The sequence below is a fragment of the Amblyraja radiata genome, chromosome 29, assembly GCF_010909765.2.
Source record: "Amblyraja radiata isolate CabotCenter1 chromosome 29, sAmbRad1.1.pri, whole genome shotgun sequence".
Classification (NCBI taxonomy): Eukaryota; Metazoa; Chordata; class Chondrichthyes; order Rajiformes; family Rajidae; genus Amblyraja; species Amblyraja radiata.
Window position 1 is genome coordinate 22,366,790 of NC_045984.1, and position 13,720 is coordinate 22,380,509.

Here is a 13,720-nt window from a genome sequence, read left to right on the forward strand (position 1 = left end):
CTCGTTTCGAGTGACCGCCGATGATGTTTGGTCTCGCCAATATACAGGAGGCCACAACGCAGACAGTGGAAACAGTAGATGATGTTACAGGAGTTGCAATTTTGCCTCACCTTTAGACACATTTTGCTGGGGTTACTGGGTGGAGGTGAAGGAGGAGGTATAGGGACAGTTGTTGCAGGGAAATGTATATGGGGTTTGAGTGGGAAGGGATGGGTGAACCAAAGGGTTGTGGAGGGAGCAGTCTCTGCAGAAAGTGGAAAGGGGTAGAGATGGGAAGATATGACTGGTAGTGGGATCATGTTGCCATTTCCGGAAAGGTTGGAGGATGATGTGTTGGATGCGGAAGCTGGCGGGGTGAAGGGTGAGGACCAGAGGAACTCTATCCTAGTTCCATCTGGAAGGAGGGGGAACAAGAACAGCACCATTAGACACAGGAGATGCGGATCAGGGATGACAGAAGGGGGGAAACCATGTCTACTAAAGCAAGAGGATATCTTGGATGTCCAAGAAAGAAAAGCTTCAGCTCGGGAGCAGGTGTGGTGGATCCTAGAATGGAAAGCCTCACCTTGGGTTCTAGAATGAAAAGCTTCATCTTAGATCCTTTTTTGTAAACCAACATCTACAGGTCCTTATTTCAACATCTCTGGAGAACATGGATTGGCAACATTTCAGATCGGGACCCACGTCTGAGAAGGGTCCTGACCCGAAATGTCACCAATCCTTGTTCCCCAGAGACGCTGCCTGACCCGCTTAGTTACTTTGTGTCATGAAATGCCCTATTTCATAGGCCGGGTATTGAGTGTAAAACTCGGGAAGTCTTGATGCAGCTTCATAGGACTTTGGTTAGGCTGCAATTGGAGTATTGTGTGCAATTCAGGTTGTCCTAATACAGGAAGGATATAGCTTTGGAAAGGGTGCAGAGGAAGTTTACCAGAATGATGTCTGGATTAGTGGGCATTAGCTATAGGGAGATATAGAATTGGATTGAATTGGATTGTTTTCTGTGGAACTCTGGAGTTTGCAGGAAGACCTGATAGAAGTGCATAAAATTATGAGAGGCATAGAAATGGTAGACAGTCCGAACCTTTTTCCCAGGAAGGCAAAATCAAATACTCGAGGACATGAGTTTAAGGTGAGAAGGGAAAAGTTTAAGGGAGATGTGTGGGGCATCTTTTTTACACAAAGGGAGGTGAGTGCCTGGAACGTGGTGTCAGGTTTTGTGGCTGAGGCAGATATGATAGTGGCATTAGTGGTTTTGGATAGATACAGTATCTGGATGTGCTGGTAATGGAGGGATATGGATCATGTGCAGGTAGATTAGGGATAGTCTTGGCATCATGCTCTGCATAGACATTATGGGCCGAATATGTCACATTCTCGTGTTGTACTGTTCTATGTATTAAGAACACCGACTGCCAGTTTCACTGTGGGAGGCCAGATACATGTGCATTGATATTCTATTAAACAATGTAACAAACAGGCTTTAGTATTCTTACCAGTAACAAAATAAACTTGTAGCTATTAAAATATATTTTTTTACATCCTGCATGAAGATAACTTTGATATTCTGAGTCTGAAACTCTCTAATCCCTTACTCCCTTTTTCCTATTGACGCAATTTTATTTTACAGGAGGTTTCTTAGGAATGTAACTAACGCAAACTAGAACTACCTCCATATTAGATTTTCATTAGTACAGACTGAACACTCAATAACCTGCCATGATACTGCATCACCTAAATATGTTTGCAATGAACGTCTATCCATTTTGCAACATTGGTCAGTTTTAACAAATTAAACCAACCATGGACTGTGTTGATATTTAACCAGCTTTTGCTAGGTACTAGTATATCCCACCTGATGATTCTCCTTTATCATATCAAAGGACTGAAGTAATACAAGCTAACATCTTGTTAAAGCTGAATCATTATTCAACTTTGTAGTGTTCAGCATTTGTAATCATTCCAATGTAGTGAAGATATCTGCTGGCATTGATGTATTCTTTTTAGTTAAAAAATTTACACATCTAGTTTTACTCATTGTATGCAACACAAAATTATTTCTGAAAATCATAATTCCAGATGCTAAAAGTCTTTATAAATGCAGAAAATGGCATTATGCCTACATTCTGGGGATCTGGGCATTTAAATGCCTTAAAAGTTGGTTTCCTATTACAGGTACTGTAATTCTAGCTGCAGATTTCAACTTTTAAAGGTCAAAACATATACAAGTGTTCTCCTGCATGCTGCCTGCAAAACGTCGCCTCTCTCCTGCACCTTGTTTGGAAAAAAAGGCTTTCATTCATGGCTTATGATTAGCTTTATACCTATTATCAAAGAAAGAATTAAGAGAAATGTCTTCTGTCCATATCCCTCCACAGATGTTGTCCGTCCGGCCTGCTGAGTTCCTCCAGCAGTTTTTTTTTATTAATAAGGATTGCTTGAAATTTATTATATTCTGCAATGCCATGGCAGAATAGCAGACAGTGTGTGCAAGCTATGAAATGTGAGATTTTGATAGTGTGAAGATGCAGTGGAAAGTATAAAAGTCTGTCAATGAACCCTGAAAGATTTAAACTGTTGTTAACTGATTGATTGAGATGTTCTGAGGTCAGTGTTAAGTTGGAGGGATTTGACATTATTGATGCATTCACTGACTTCTTGTTCTGAAAGCTACAATATTCTGGTATCTGCGTCACCATTTGAAACTTCGGTGCTCGTTCACATGCTTGTGCCATTCTCCATTTTCCCTGGGTCAGATCATCTGTAAAATGACTAGATCACCTGTAGAATGGCTATCAAACCTGCTCCAGCTATTTATCACTTTCTGTTTAAGCCATAGGATGCCTCGAAGCAGTGCAGCCTACCTTTAACTGGTATGTTTCTAATTATTATATTGATCGGTGCAGCTTGGATGCGAAAACATTGAGCTGAACCTTGCTGCCTGTGACAGGTGGATCAGAAAAAACCTTTTGGCATTCAGCCAGTGGAGTGGAACCATGTTTAATGACTAAGCTCAATCTTGTTGGGATTTTCATGTTCACTTTTAAGTGGGTGTTTTAATAGGCAGAATGGCATGGAAAAATCATACTGCTGGGAAATTGGCAGTCAGCTCAAGACATGGAATAGGTCTGAGATTCCATTGAGTTCAATTGGTACTGGAAGTTTGTGCATGACTTACTTTTCAATTTCATTATCTGGGTTTAATATTCTTGATTACCATATTTCCTGGCAATGAAGACGCTATTTTTTACCCAAAAATAAGACACGAAAATTTACCTGCGTCTTGGAAGCCGAAGGTTAGGTTGTTAGCCAAGAACGATGTTGCTGTATTGAGGGATAGCCAAGCCTATCCCTCTTTGTTGGCAGCTGATGGGAAGCGGCTGTAAAAGGACATCACAGCGTGTGGGGAGTCTGGCCCGGGTCAGCACGGCCTGGGCTGCACAAATTGGCTGGGCCGCCAGGGGTAAAGTTGCAGGGAGGGCAGGAGCGTTAAGAAGGAGGGGGTTGGGGATCATGCCAGCAACTCACTCACTCACTGCTGCCGCGGCGCTCCGGACGCGGAGCAACTGCATTGTGGCCGGGGAGGGCAGTAGCTCGGGTGGCTGCAAGCGGCCGCCGGGACCGGACAGCGGAACCTGCCGCCACCTCAGCACCTTCTGCCGACCCGCTCACCTCTGGCAGTGCTCTCCGTAGAACACCTCTCTCCTGCCGCTTCCCGCAAATCCTTAAATTCCAACTGCCGCCGGGAGCTGGACATGGCCTCACTTGCTGCACTGGGTGACACTGCATGACATTCACTGCCCCGGTACGCGACTTTCAATGTAAATTTGCATAGGGAAATGCTTAGGAGGTGAGTGGCGGTTGTCAGTCAAGTGAGAATAACAGAGAGAATAAGAATGCTGCTGCCTTGTCAACAGACGCGCACAAAAGCAGTTGGCATTAGTTTTGAAATTCTCATTATCCCTATTTTTGACCTGGCCCGGAGACCAGACAGTGAGGGGACCAGCTCAAGAGCAAAGATCATAGAGCGGAGTGGCGCTTAGTCCTGTGTCAGCGCGAGTAACCTCAATTGGTGCCTTGAACTAGTATTGTCATTCAATAAGATCACAACTGATTCAACTTGTCCCGGTGTGCTCCCGTTTTTCCCACCATCTCTCCACCTGCCGTCACCCTCCACCCCCCACCCTTTCAGTCATTCAGAATGGAGGAGATCTGGAAGCCTTGGGCAAATTGAATTTTACTTTCTTTATTTAAATTTTTTGGGGGGGGGGGGTTTTGAGCGTGAGAAATTCTATGTCCCGCCAGCCTTTTATTCAAAATTTAGCAACTCAAAATGGGGGAGCGTCTTTGACGCAGGTGCGTCTTCATTGCCGGGAAATACGGTATTTCTAAATGTTTTTGCATTTTTTAACTTTTTTGTTATTAGTTTTACTCAATTTTAGTAGCTAAATTTCTGTGAATGTCAGAGACATTTAGAATCTATTAAAATATCTTACAGCTTTGGTAGAAGCAAAATTTGCACCTCTAAAATGCTTTCTGTAAAACATCTGCTTTCTAAAATGCTTCCTGTGAAAAAACTTGGGATTCAGCGCCATCCCAACATCCAGACCTTACCTTACAACGTATGGGTATGGAGAGTTAATGAGAGAGGCTCCCAGTAAATGTAAGTTTGCAGTGGAATTTGATATTCAAAAGATTATGAGATTTAGGGCTATAAGGAACTAGCACAGAAGGGACGAGGCCTGAGGCAGATCAGCCATGATCATATTCAATGGTGGGCAGGCTTGAGGGGTCTGATGGCCTAATTTCATTTTATTTTGTGTGTATTAATATCATTGGTCTCAACTTTAAGAGTGCATAAAAGGGTTGTAGATCTTTGTTCAATTTGTTCAGCTAAATATTAAATCTGTTACCCTCTTCTTCCTTTAAGTAAAAATATTACATTCAGATAGTTTTGCAAGCTTATCAAATATTCTGAAGTGTTCCAGATGTCTGATCAAGAAATAATGTAACTTGAACCTAATGCTAATCACTTAGGAGGTGCTTGGACTTCGGCAGTTATTGTTCGTGATTCATTTTAAATGGAATGGCATTAGATAGTGCAAAGGCAGCGTTATTTTATAAGAGTTAGTAAAAATATTTGATATCCTTATAAACTCTTTGGTATTGTAAAATTGCTATTGCTGTTGATCAAAAGACCAGAACGTTCGATGTCAGGAAAGATGGATGTGAGGCCATGATCAGATCAGCCATAATCTCATTGAATGGTCAAGCAGGCTTAGATGGCATATGGCCTACTGCCTACTATAGGCACTTTTAATGAGTGTTTTCATACCATCGTTCTATGGTGTTATGTCTGTCTTGAAGCTGTCGTGGCACTGTAATTTCCTGTAAAGGATTATTAAAGGTATAATTAATCAATCAATCAATCAATCAATTAGAATTTATAGGTCTCCAATATAAAGTTATTTGTTTCCTGATTGCTGTTTTGAGTATGCAAATACAATATGTAGAATTCTGTTTGTTAACACACAAAATGAAAAGACAAGTGAAAAACCACATTCATTCCCTATGAACCCCACCTTCACAATCCCCATCCATTGTGAAAATGAATAAAATACGAGACATTCAGTCTTCTCTTGTGAGTATTACTCTTTGGTCCCAAATGCAGCACTTGGAGTAATCTTAGGAGTAGGTTTTCTGGGTTGGAAAAGATTATTTGACTTGGCAAATTGACAAGCACTCTATGTAACTGAGAAAATATGCTTATGCAGTCTGTTTTTTAAGAATAAATTCCCATGAAAACTTCTTTAGAAAGCTTGTGTGTTAGAACATTTTCATGGGATGATTTGGTTTCCCAGCTGAGGTGCTTTTATTCATATCTTCACTGTACTACTTTGCAGCAATTTGGGAAGCAGGTTAAATATGTGAACACACTGCTGTGATTTGAGAATTTTTTGCATTTACACTGGTCAGTAAAGCACCATTCAAACCTAGCTTCTTTGGAGATTGCCCAAGATTCACCTCTGCTCCTCTGTTCCTGCAACATATAATGTTTTACAATAATGATAAAGAATTAGGAACACAAAATAAATTAACAGCTTCTAGATATTTTAATGTGCTTTTATATCTCTAAGGTGTGTATGATTTGTTATGTCATTCTCATTCAGTCTGCATAGGACAGATTGTCAGTCAAAATTTACATTATATGTTTTTTAGTTGTTTGATATTGCTTTCTGTAAAAAATCTGCTTTCTAAAATATATATTTTTTGAATTTGGAAGCCTAAATGTTTCTCCGTGTTTGCAGTCCGACAGGTAGCAGCAGATATGCCTCATCTGCAGAACTGAGCCAGGGTAGCTCCCAGCTCAGTGAGGACTTTGACCAAGATAACGAGAGTCTGCAAGCCTCGGATTTAGAAGATGAACGCGATGGTGATTCTTATCACTCTTGCCACAGCTCAGTGAGCTGTCAGAAAGAACCTGTGGACTCGGAAAAAGAAGATAATGAGCCATTGGAGGGTAATAATGAAACTGAAGAGCTTCAGAAGGAGGTAGAAATAATTGAGGAAAAACCAAAAGAGGAAGAAATTGCTGTTCCAGATGAAGCTCCACCTGAAGCAGAGATTCCACCAGAGCAACCTGAAGTCAAACCAGTGGAAATGTAAGGATTTTAAATTATTTGTTAATACTGTTGCATATTTTCACTTTGAGCCCACTTCCTAAATGACTCAATATAGATGTGATGCTGCAACTGATACCGAGTGGATAATATTGTAATTTATGGTGTTTAATTTCATGAAGCATTGGAAAATATATGTTGCAGAATGTACTCTGCATTGCTACATCTTCAACAGTCATGTTATCACTAAAAATGTAGTATGGCAGAATACATTCTGCAGAATATATGCTTCACTGCTTCATGAAATTAAACACCTAAAATTACAATAGTATTACCCACTCACTGTTTGAATTTCTGTTAACAAAATGAAGTCCTTTTCCAATTCCCTTCAATTTATGTTGCAATAATTTAACATGCTAAGATCTCACTATAACAGCATGTACCTAAGCTAACTACATGTAACGAGTAAAATATAGGTAGCGAAATGGAACGGATTCATAATTAGAGAGAAAAGTCATCTTGTTAATGAAACAGCTAAGGGAAAAATAATTCCATGCTGTTGAATCAAATCAATTATTTTTTGGCACAACACAAGTGAGAGTCATACACCATGCAAGGATTCAGCCAACCCTTTCTCAGTCAGCTTTTTGAAAGACCCTGTCAAATATACCCAGAACCCAGGAATGAGTGGGTTAACATATGATGAGCGTTTGACGGCACTGGGCCTGTACTCGCTGGAGTTTAGAAGGATGAGGGGGTACCTCATTGAAACTTACCGAATAGTGAAAGGTTTGGATAGAGTGGATGTGGAGAGGATGTTTTCACTAGTGGGAGAGTCCAGGACCAGAGATCATAGTCTCAGAATTAAAGGATGCTCCTTTAGGAACGAGATGAGGAGGAATTTCTTTAGTCAGAGGGTGGTGAATCTGTGGAATTCTTTGCCACAGAGGCTGTGCAGGCTAAGTCATTGGATACTTTTAAAGCAGAGATTGATAGATTCTTGATTAGTACGTGTGTCTAGGGTTATGGGGAGAAGTCAGGAGAATGGGGTTAGATAGGAAGAGGTAGATAAGCCATGATTGAATGGCAAAGTAGACTTGATGAGCCAAATGGCCTAATTCTTCTCCTCTCACTTATGACCTTTTGACATTTTTTTCTGTATGTAGCTTTTCTTTGCATGCTGTCCAATCAAATTCGATAATACTATTCATGAGTACAATTGAGCCAAACACATATAAAAGGTAGAATGAAGAGAAAGATACCAAAACGCAGGATGTTGTTTTCAACATTATAGTGTAACAGTTCCAGAGAAAGAGATAGGGTAGAGAATTGGGACTGTATCCTAGCTTATGAAAAGATCATTCAGTTGTTAAGGGGCTGTCCCACTGCGGCGACCTAATTGGCGAGTTTAGAAGAATTTAGGAGAGTTTGAAAAAGTATCATGTTGAAGACCTCCTTCGACTATGTGGAAGACCTCCTTCGACTATGTTGAAGACTAGCTTCGACTAGCTTCGGGAAAATTGGACACCGCATAATGGAGAGTGAAGACGATCTCCTTCGATCTCCTTCGACCTCCCTTCGACTATGTTGAACACTATCTACGACTACCTTTGATTACCTTCGACTACCCTCGATTACCTACGAATAACATGGCGACCTACTACGACCTACCTCGACTAAACCAACGAGTAAAAAAAATATCGATTTTTTCCATGACGACCTTTTTTTACTCGTGGGTATTTTTCAGCATGTTGAAAAATATGCTGCGACCTAGCTGAGGTCACGGGCACTACTCTCGAGCATGAAGGAGAATTACAAAGACCTCCTAGGACCTCGTGTCGACCATGCTGCGAGGGGATCGAGGGCAAACTCTTCTGAACTCGCGGATTAGGTCGCCGCAGTGGGACAGCCCCTTAAGTATTTCCTCAGTTTTCAAGAGTATAATAATTTTTTTAATAAAAACCAAAGCATAAATAAAGCTTGCAATTATGCTGAATTTTAAACTTTATTCAGTTTCCTCCTCTTCTGAGATACAGTAATTTGGATTGTTAAAAAAAAGTCAGATAGAAGTAAAGAGGATTTTACTGTTACTAATTTGTTAAGTAGATAAAGGATATGTTTCATCTTGAAATGTATTTGATTTCAATACTCATGTGTACTCGATTTGATTTCAATACTCACTTTTGTAAACCAGCAAGTTACTTGTGTCTATTCCACGTATAATATTACTCTCTAAATCCTCGTATGTAAATCCATTCAAGTAAATTCAGGGAGATTTGACGTTCCCACTGAATGATGCCCTAACAAAAGTATAAAAGGAAGAAATTAGGAGAAAAAAAATTTCACAGCAAAATATCCAAAGCTGTCGCTAGCATTTGAGTCCTAAAGCGATGAACGTGTCTATATTTCCTAGCAGAATTTATTGAGAAATTTTAAATAAGACTTTTTATTTGTGAAAATTATTTTAACGTCTGATGTATTTTCATGTCTTTAGTTACAGAAATGAAGCGGAAGGGCATCCTAATATGTCCAGGGCCAAAGCCAATTGGCTTAGAGCTTTTAACAAAGTTCGTATGCAACTTCAAGAGGTAAGTCTATTTTTTCCACAAAGTAAATATTTAAGCACAAATTATACTGAAGATAATAACTGTTACATCTATTGGAAATGATTTTTAAAAACATTTAAAACATTTATAACTATTGCTAAATAAAGTTGAAAAATAACCGAACAAATGTAACCTGTTTATTCAGAAAGGGAGAGCGGAAAGACAGTAAGCAGAAAAACACATGCCAGTTAGCTTAATACCCATTAAGGGAACATGTTAAAAGCTGTTGTTGAAATACATTAAAGCAGAGCACTTAGAAAAATTCGAAATAATTGAGCAAAGTCAACCTGCATCGAAAATAGGAAATAACATTTGACCATTTTATCGGGATTCTTTAAAGAAGCTGTATATTGCTAACAAAGGGTGAACCGTAAGCTTGATAAGCCGCGATGAGAGATTCTTGCAGGTAGATGGGAATATGGAATTGGGTTGCAATCAGATCAGACATTAAATAACAGAGCAGGCTTGAGGAACTAAATGGCCTATTCCTTTACATGCTACTAATGTATATGTGTGTAATATGGATGACAAGCTCACAAATGGAAAAACAAATTGATTATGGAAACAAAACTAAATTAAATCCATGCATGCCGACAGTTGTAATTTAAAAAAAATGCATTTGTCTTGTGCATGTTTTTTCTCTCCATATTAGCTAATTTAAGTTCAGGCACTGTCTGAGCCTGGTAATAAATTGGCTTGTCACTGCACTCCCACTGCTCCCAACCCATAGTATTTCAGAGATAGATTTCTTTCTTAGATGTATGAGAAAATTTGAACAGAGCATAAGTACATTCCTGTGCAGAGGAAAAAATGTTTAGGATATGTTACTTTTAATGCTTCTTTCTGCTTGAAATAAGTCAATGAAAGCACTTTGCTACCCTGTTATTGTGATCATAAATGTTGCACAATCTGTGGAATCCAGAAAAGACATGAGCACATGAAAAATAAGACAAGCTCTCATAACTTATTGTGCAAGATTAAAAAAGTGATTTGTGAAAGCCTCTCACTTGTACTTCAGTATCTTCCCAATTCTGTCTTAGACCATAGAAACTCACAGAACAGATAAACACATTATGGATCCTCCTGGAATCTTATAAAAATCATGAAGGCTTATGACTCCACTACCTTTTGAGACAGGGAATTAAAGGGACCTTATGATTGAAGAAAGATTCAGGGGTTTTGAAGAAATAGCGATAACAACGGAACTAAAGGAGGAAAGTCAACTTTCTTTTCACTATAAGTAAACTAGTAATAAGTCCTGCAGAACACCACTGTATAGAATCTTCCAGTCACTAAGACATGTTTAGTTTAGTTTAGTTTAGGTTAGTTTAGAGAAAAGTTGTTTTGGAAAGTTATCTCAGCCAGCCAGAATTCTTAAAAGGTTGGCGCCTTACGATGGTGGCCTCACCAACAGTCTGTCTCGTCCGTTTCTTCTTTTGTTGTTTTTAGTCTGTTGTTAAATGTATGTTTTAGTGTATCTTTAGTTTTGTATTATGTGGGAGGTGAGGGAAACTTTTTTTAATCTCGTTTCTCGACGGAGATGCGACTTTTTCCGTATCATATCTCCATCGGCACTGCGGCCTAACATCGTGGAGCTGGCGGACCCTTTGCTGGGGATCGACTTCGGGAGCTCCAACCGTGCGAGCCTGCGGGCTTAACATCATGGAGCTTGCGATCCCCTTGTCAGGGATCGACTTTAGAGCATCAACTGCGGGAACCTGCGGTCTTAACATCGTGGAGCTCGCAGCCCTGACGTCAGTCTGAAGAAGGTTCTCGACCCGAAACGTCACTCATTCCTTCTCTCCAGAGATGCTGCTTGTCCCGCTGAGTAACTCCAGCATTTTGTGTCTACCTTCGATTTAAACCAGCATCTGCAGTTTTTTCCTACCCATTGAGTTTTACAAGAATGAAGAGCAAACTGCTTTTTTGAAGTATTAGCAGATCAGCATATATCTAACAGAAGGGAAGTACACACTGAGATAATGCTTGACAAATGTACGCTTCCACTTTCTAAACATTGTTTCTTATGTCTGAATTAAGCTACTCTGCATGTTTCATCAAACAATTATATATAAAAAGTGTTCAAAAGGGAACTGCAGATGCTGGAATATCGAAGGTACACACAATTGCTGGGGAAACTCAGCGGGTGCAGCAGCATCTATGGAGCGAAGGAAATAGGAAAAGAACCAAGACACAACACAATTTACACAAACATCCATCACAGCGCATCTCCTCCTCGCTATGATGGAAGGCAAAGACTTATCTCTCCCCTGCACTCCCCATTCTCCTCCTGATGTCAGTCAAAGCCCCCGGCGGGCGATGGTAAGTGGCCCGTGGTCATTAAAGCCGCGCCGGGCGATGCAAGGCCACGTTCCGGGTCTTGGTGTTGGAGCCCCCAGCGGGCGCTAGCAAGTCCCGCAGCCATTCAAAGCTGCGCCGGGCGATGATGTAAGGCCCCGCTCCAGGTACTCTTCAACCCCGCAACTCGGGCGGGAGAAGTCGCCGTTGCGGAAGCCCCGAAAAGCGGTCTCCCAGCAGGGACCCGCGGGCTCCCGGTGTTACTGTCCACCAGACCTCCGGTAAGCCTCCGAATCTCCGGGGTCGGGTTGCAGCCGCGCGCCACCATAGCTCCTCCCGCTCCGAATTCGGCCAGGTCCACGATGGTAAGTAGGTCCGCAGCTCCGCGACTGGAGCCCCAGGTCGTTCCGGTTGGAGGCCGCTCCACGGTGCTCGGCCCCAACGACAACGGAGACCCGACAGAGAAAAGGTCGGGTTCTCCTTACAGGGAAAAGATTTTAAAAGTTTCCCCACCCCCCGCCCCCCACACACATACCTAGTTAAAAATAAAATAAAAACTACATTCAAACGAGACAAAAAATAATAAAAAGACAGACGGCCTGAGTCGCGCCGCCCACCCACTTCCAGTAGTATCTTATTACTTTAACTTTTAAAATATAATGTGTTTCCATAGCATCATTATTCAAGTAAAAGCCACTTAACGATATTAAGTGACAAATCAATGTCACTGATAATGTGTAATTAAAGAATATTGGTGATTTTTAAATCAGCTGCAATATGAATTGTTGAGTTTTGGAGAAATTGTTGTGGAAATAACATCGTGTTTAAAATTTAGCAATTAATTTGTGTTCTCTCCAGGCACAACTTGGGGAAGGAGTTGGTGATCTGCCAAAACCACTTTGGTTTAAAGGAGGGTAAGTACAATGTCATAATGTATGTAGCAAAAACTATATTTTATTGATTACTACACCTTGTAAAATACAAAATACATTTACATTGTATTAAAATGTTTGTACTGCTCTACACCTTCAAGTTAGTTCAATTTTTAGCTTATTTAATAATAATTTTGCTCAACTGTTTAAACGTACAGGCAGATTTTCAGATGACAGCATAAAACTTGTGGGGCTTGTGGACTAGCCAGAGTTCATAGGAACTTCTGGATTTAAAAAAATATATCTTAGTTTCATTTTAATTTACTAGTGGAAATTACATTTGGGCATGTCATCAATGGAAAAGTCAATCAACAATTACTCTTTAACATGAAAAGTTGGAAATGTACCCAGTTGTATTACTGCTATGGGGAGCTGCAGATGTTATTGCTTTGAGAATATTTGTAGAGCTGCATAGAAACTATAATTAATTATTATTAAATGTTATTAAATTTAAATATTAAATATTAATTATCTTCCTGGAATGAATCATCAACTGTGTTGAGCAGTTTCCAAATTCACTAATCTGCGATCATTTAATATAAGATATTAGTCTAGTACCTAACATGAATAGGAAAACAACCATCTGTAGCAGAAGGTTGATTTATACATATTCCCTTATTTCCTGTTCAGAAATAATAATTAAAATTCACTATTTAGCTGAATGTTATCCATCAGTCATAATGCATAGGGATATCATGGTTCTCTCTGGCCAAATTTTGATAAAATGATTCAACAGAAAGTGATCTGTCAAAAAATACTTGCAATGATTCTCATTCTCCCATTTCCGAGCAGTTCATTGGGTCGATTAGTACAGTTGTCCAGTAACAAAATTGAATGCATCGGCAATGAATACTCTGAACTTTAAACAACGGACCTGATTATCAGATTTAAATATTATCGTTGTCTCCACAGCACAAGAGAATAGGTTTTTTTTCAGTAAAGTGCATATTTTCTTTATGTCAATCTTGTTGTGGGTTGTGTTTTATTGCTGAATGTGAAAATCAAAAGGGCTGGAAAGGCGGGAGTTTGGGCATAAAAACAAAGGGTAATTATTCTGATAGTTTGAAGTCTTGCAAACAGAGCTTTATTTTACCCTTGATAGACAAATATAGTTGTATAAAATCAGGCAGTAGTTTTGCCATTTGTTTCAGGTATCATACAATAGCAACTGAAGTAATAATTCTTGTAGTAAAGTTAATACCGATGTCGACTTTGGAAAAACAGAAAGCAGAAGTCTGCCATGTGTACTCTCTAGCTTGTTCAG

At 40.0% G+C, this 13,720-nt stretch overlaps 1 protein-coding gene across 10 annotated transcripts in view; it reads left to right on the forward strand.

The window, feature by feature from the left end:
- Positions 1-13,720, forward strand: part of unc13a (unc-13 homolog A) — a 169,306-nt gene that overhangs the window by 66,327 nt on the left and 89,259 nt on the right. For all 10 annotated transcript variants that reach the window (XM_033046858.1, XM_033046865.1, XM_033046856.1 and 7 more), the window contains 3 exons: positions 6,309-6,662; positions 9,115-9,208; positions 12,383-12,438. In XM_033046858.1, coding sequence (XP_032902749.1) covers positions 6,309-6,662; positions 9,115-9,208; positions 12,383-12,438 — 504 coding nt within the window. The remainder of the gene's footprint in view (positions 1-6,308; positions 6,663-9,114; positions 9,209-12,382; positions 12,439-13,720) is intronic.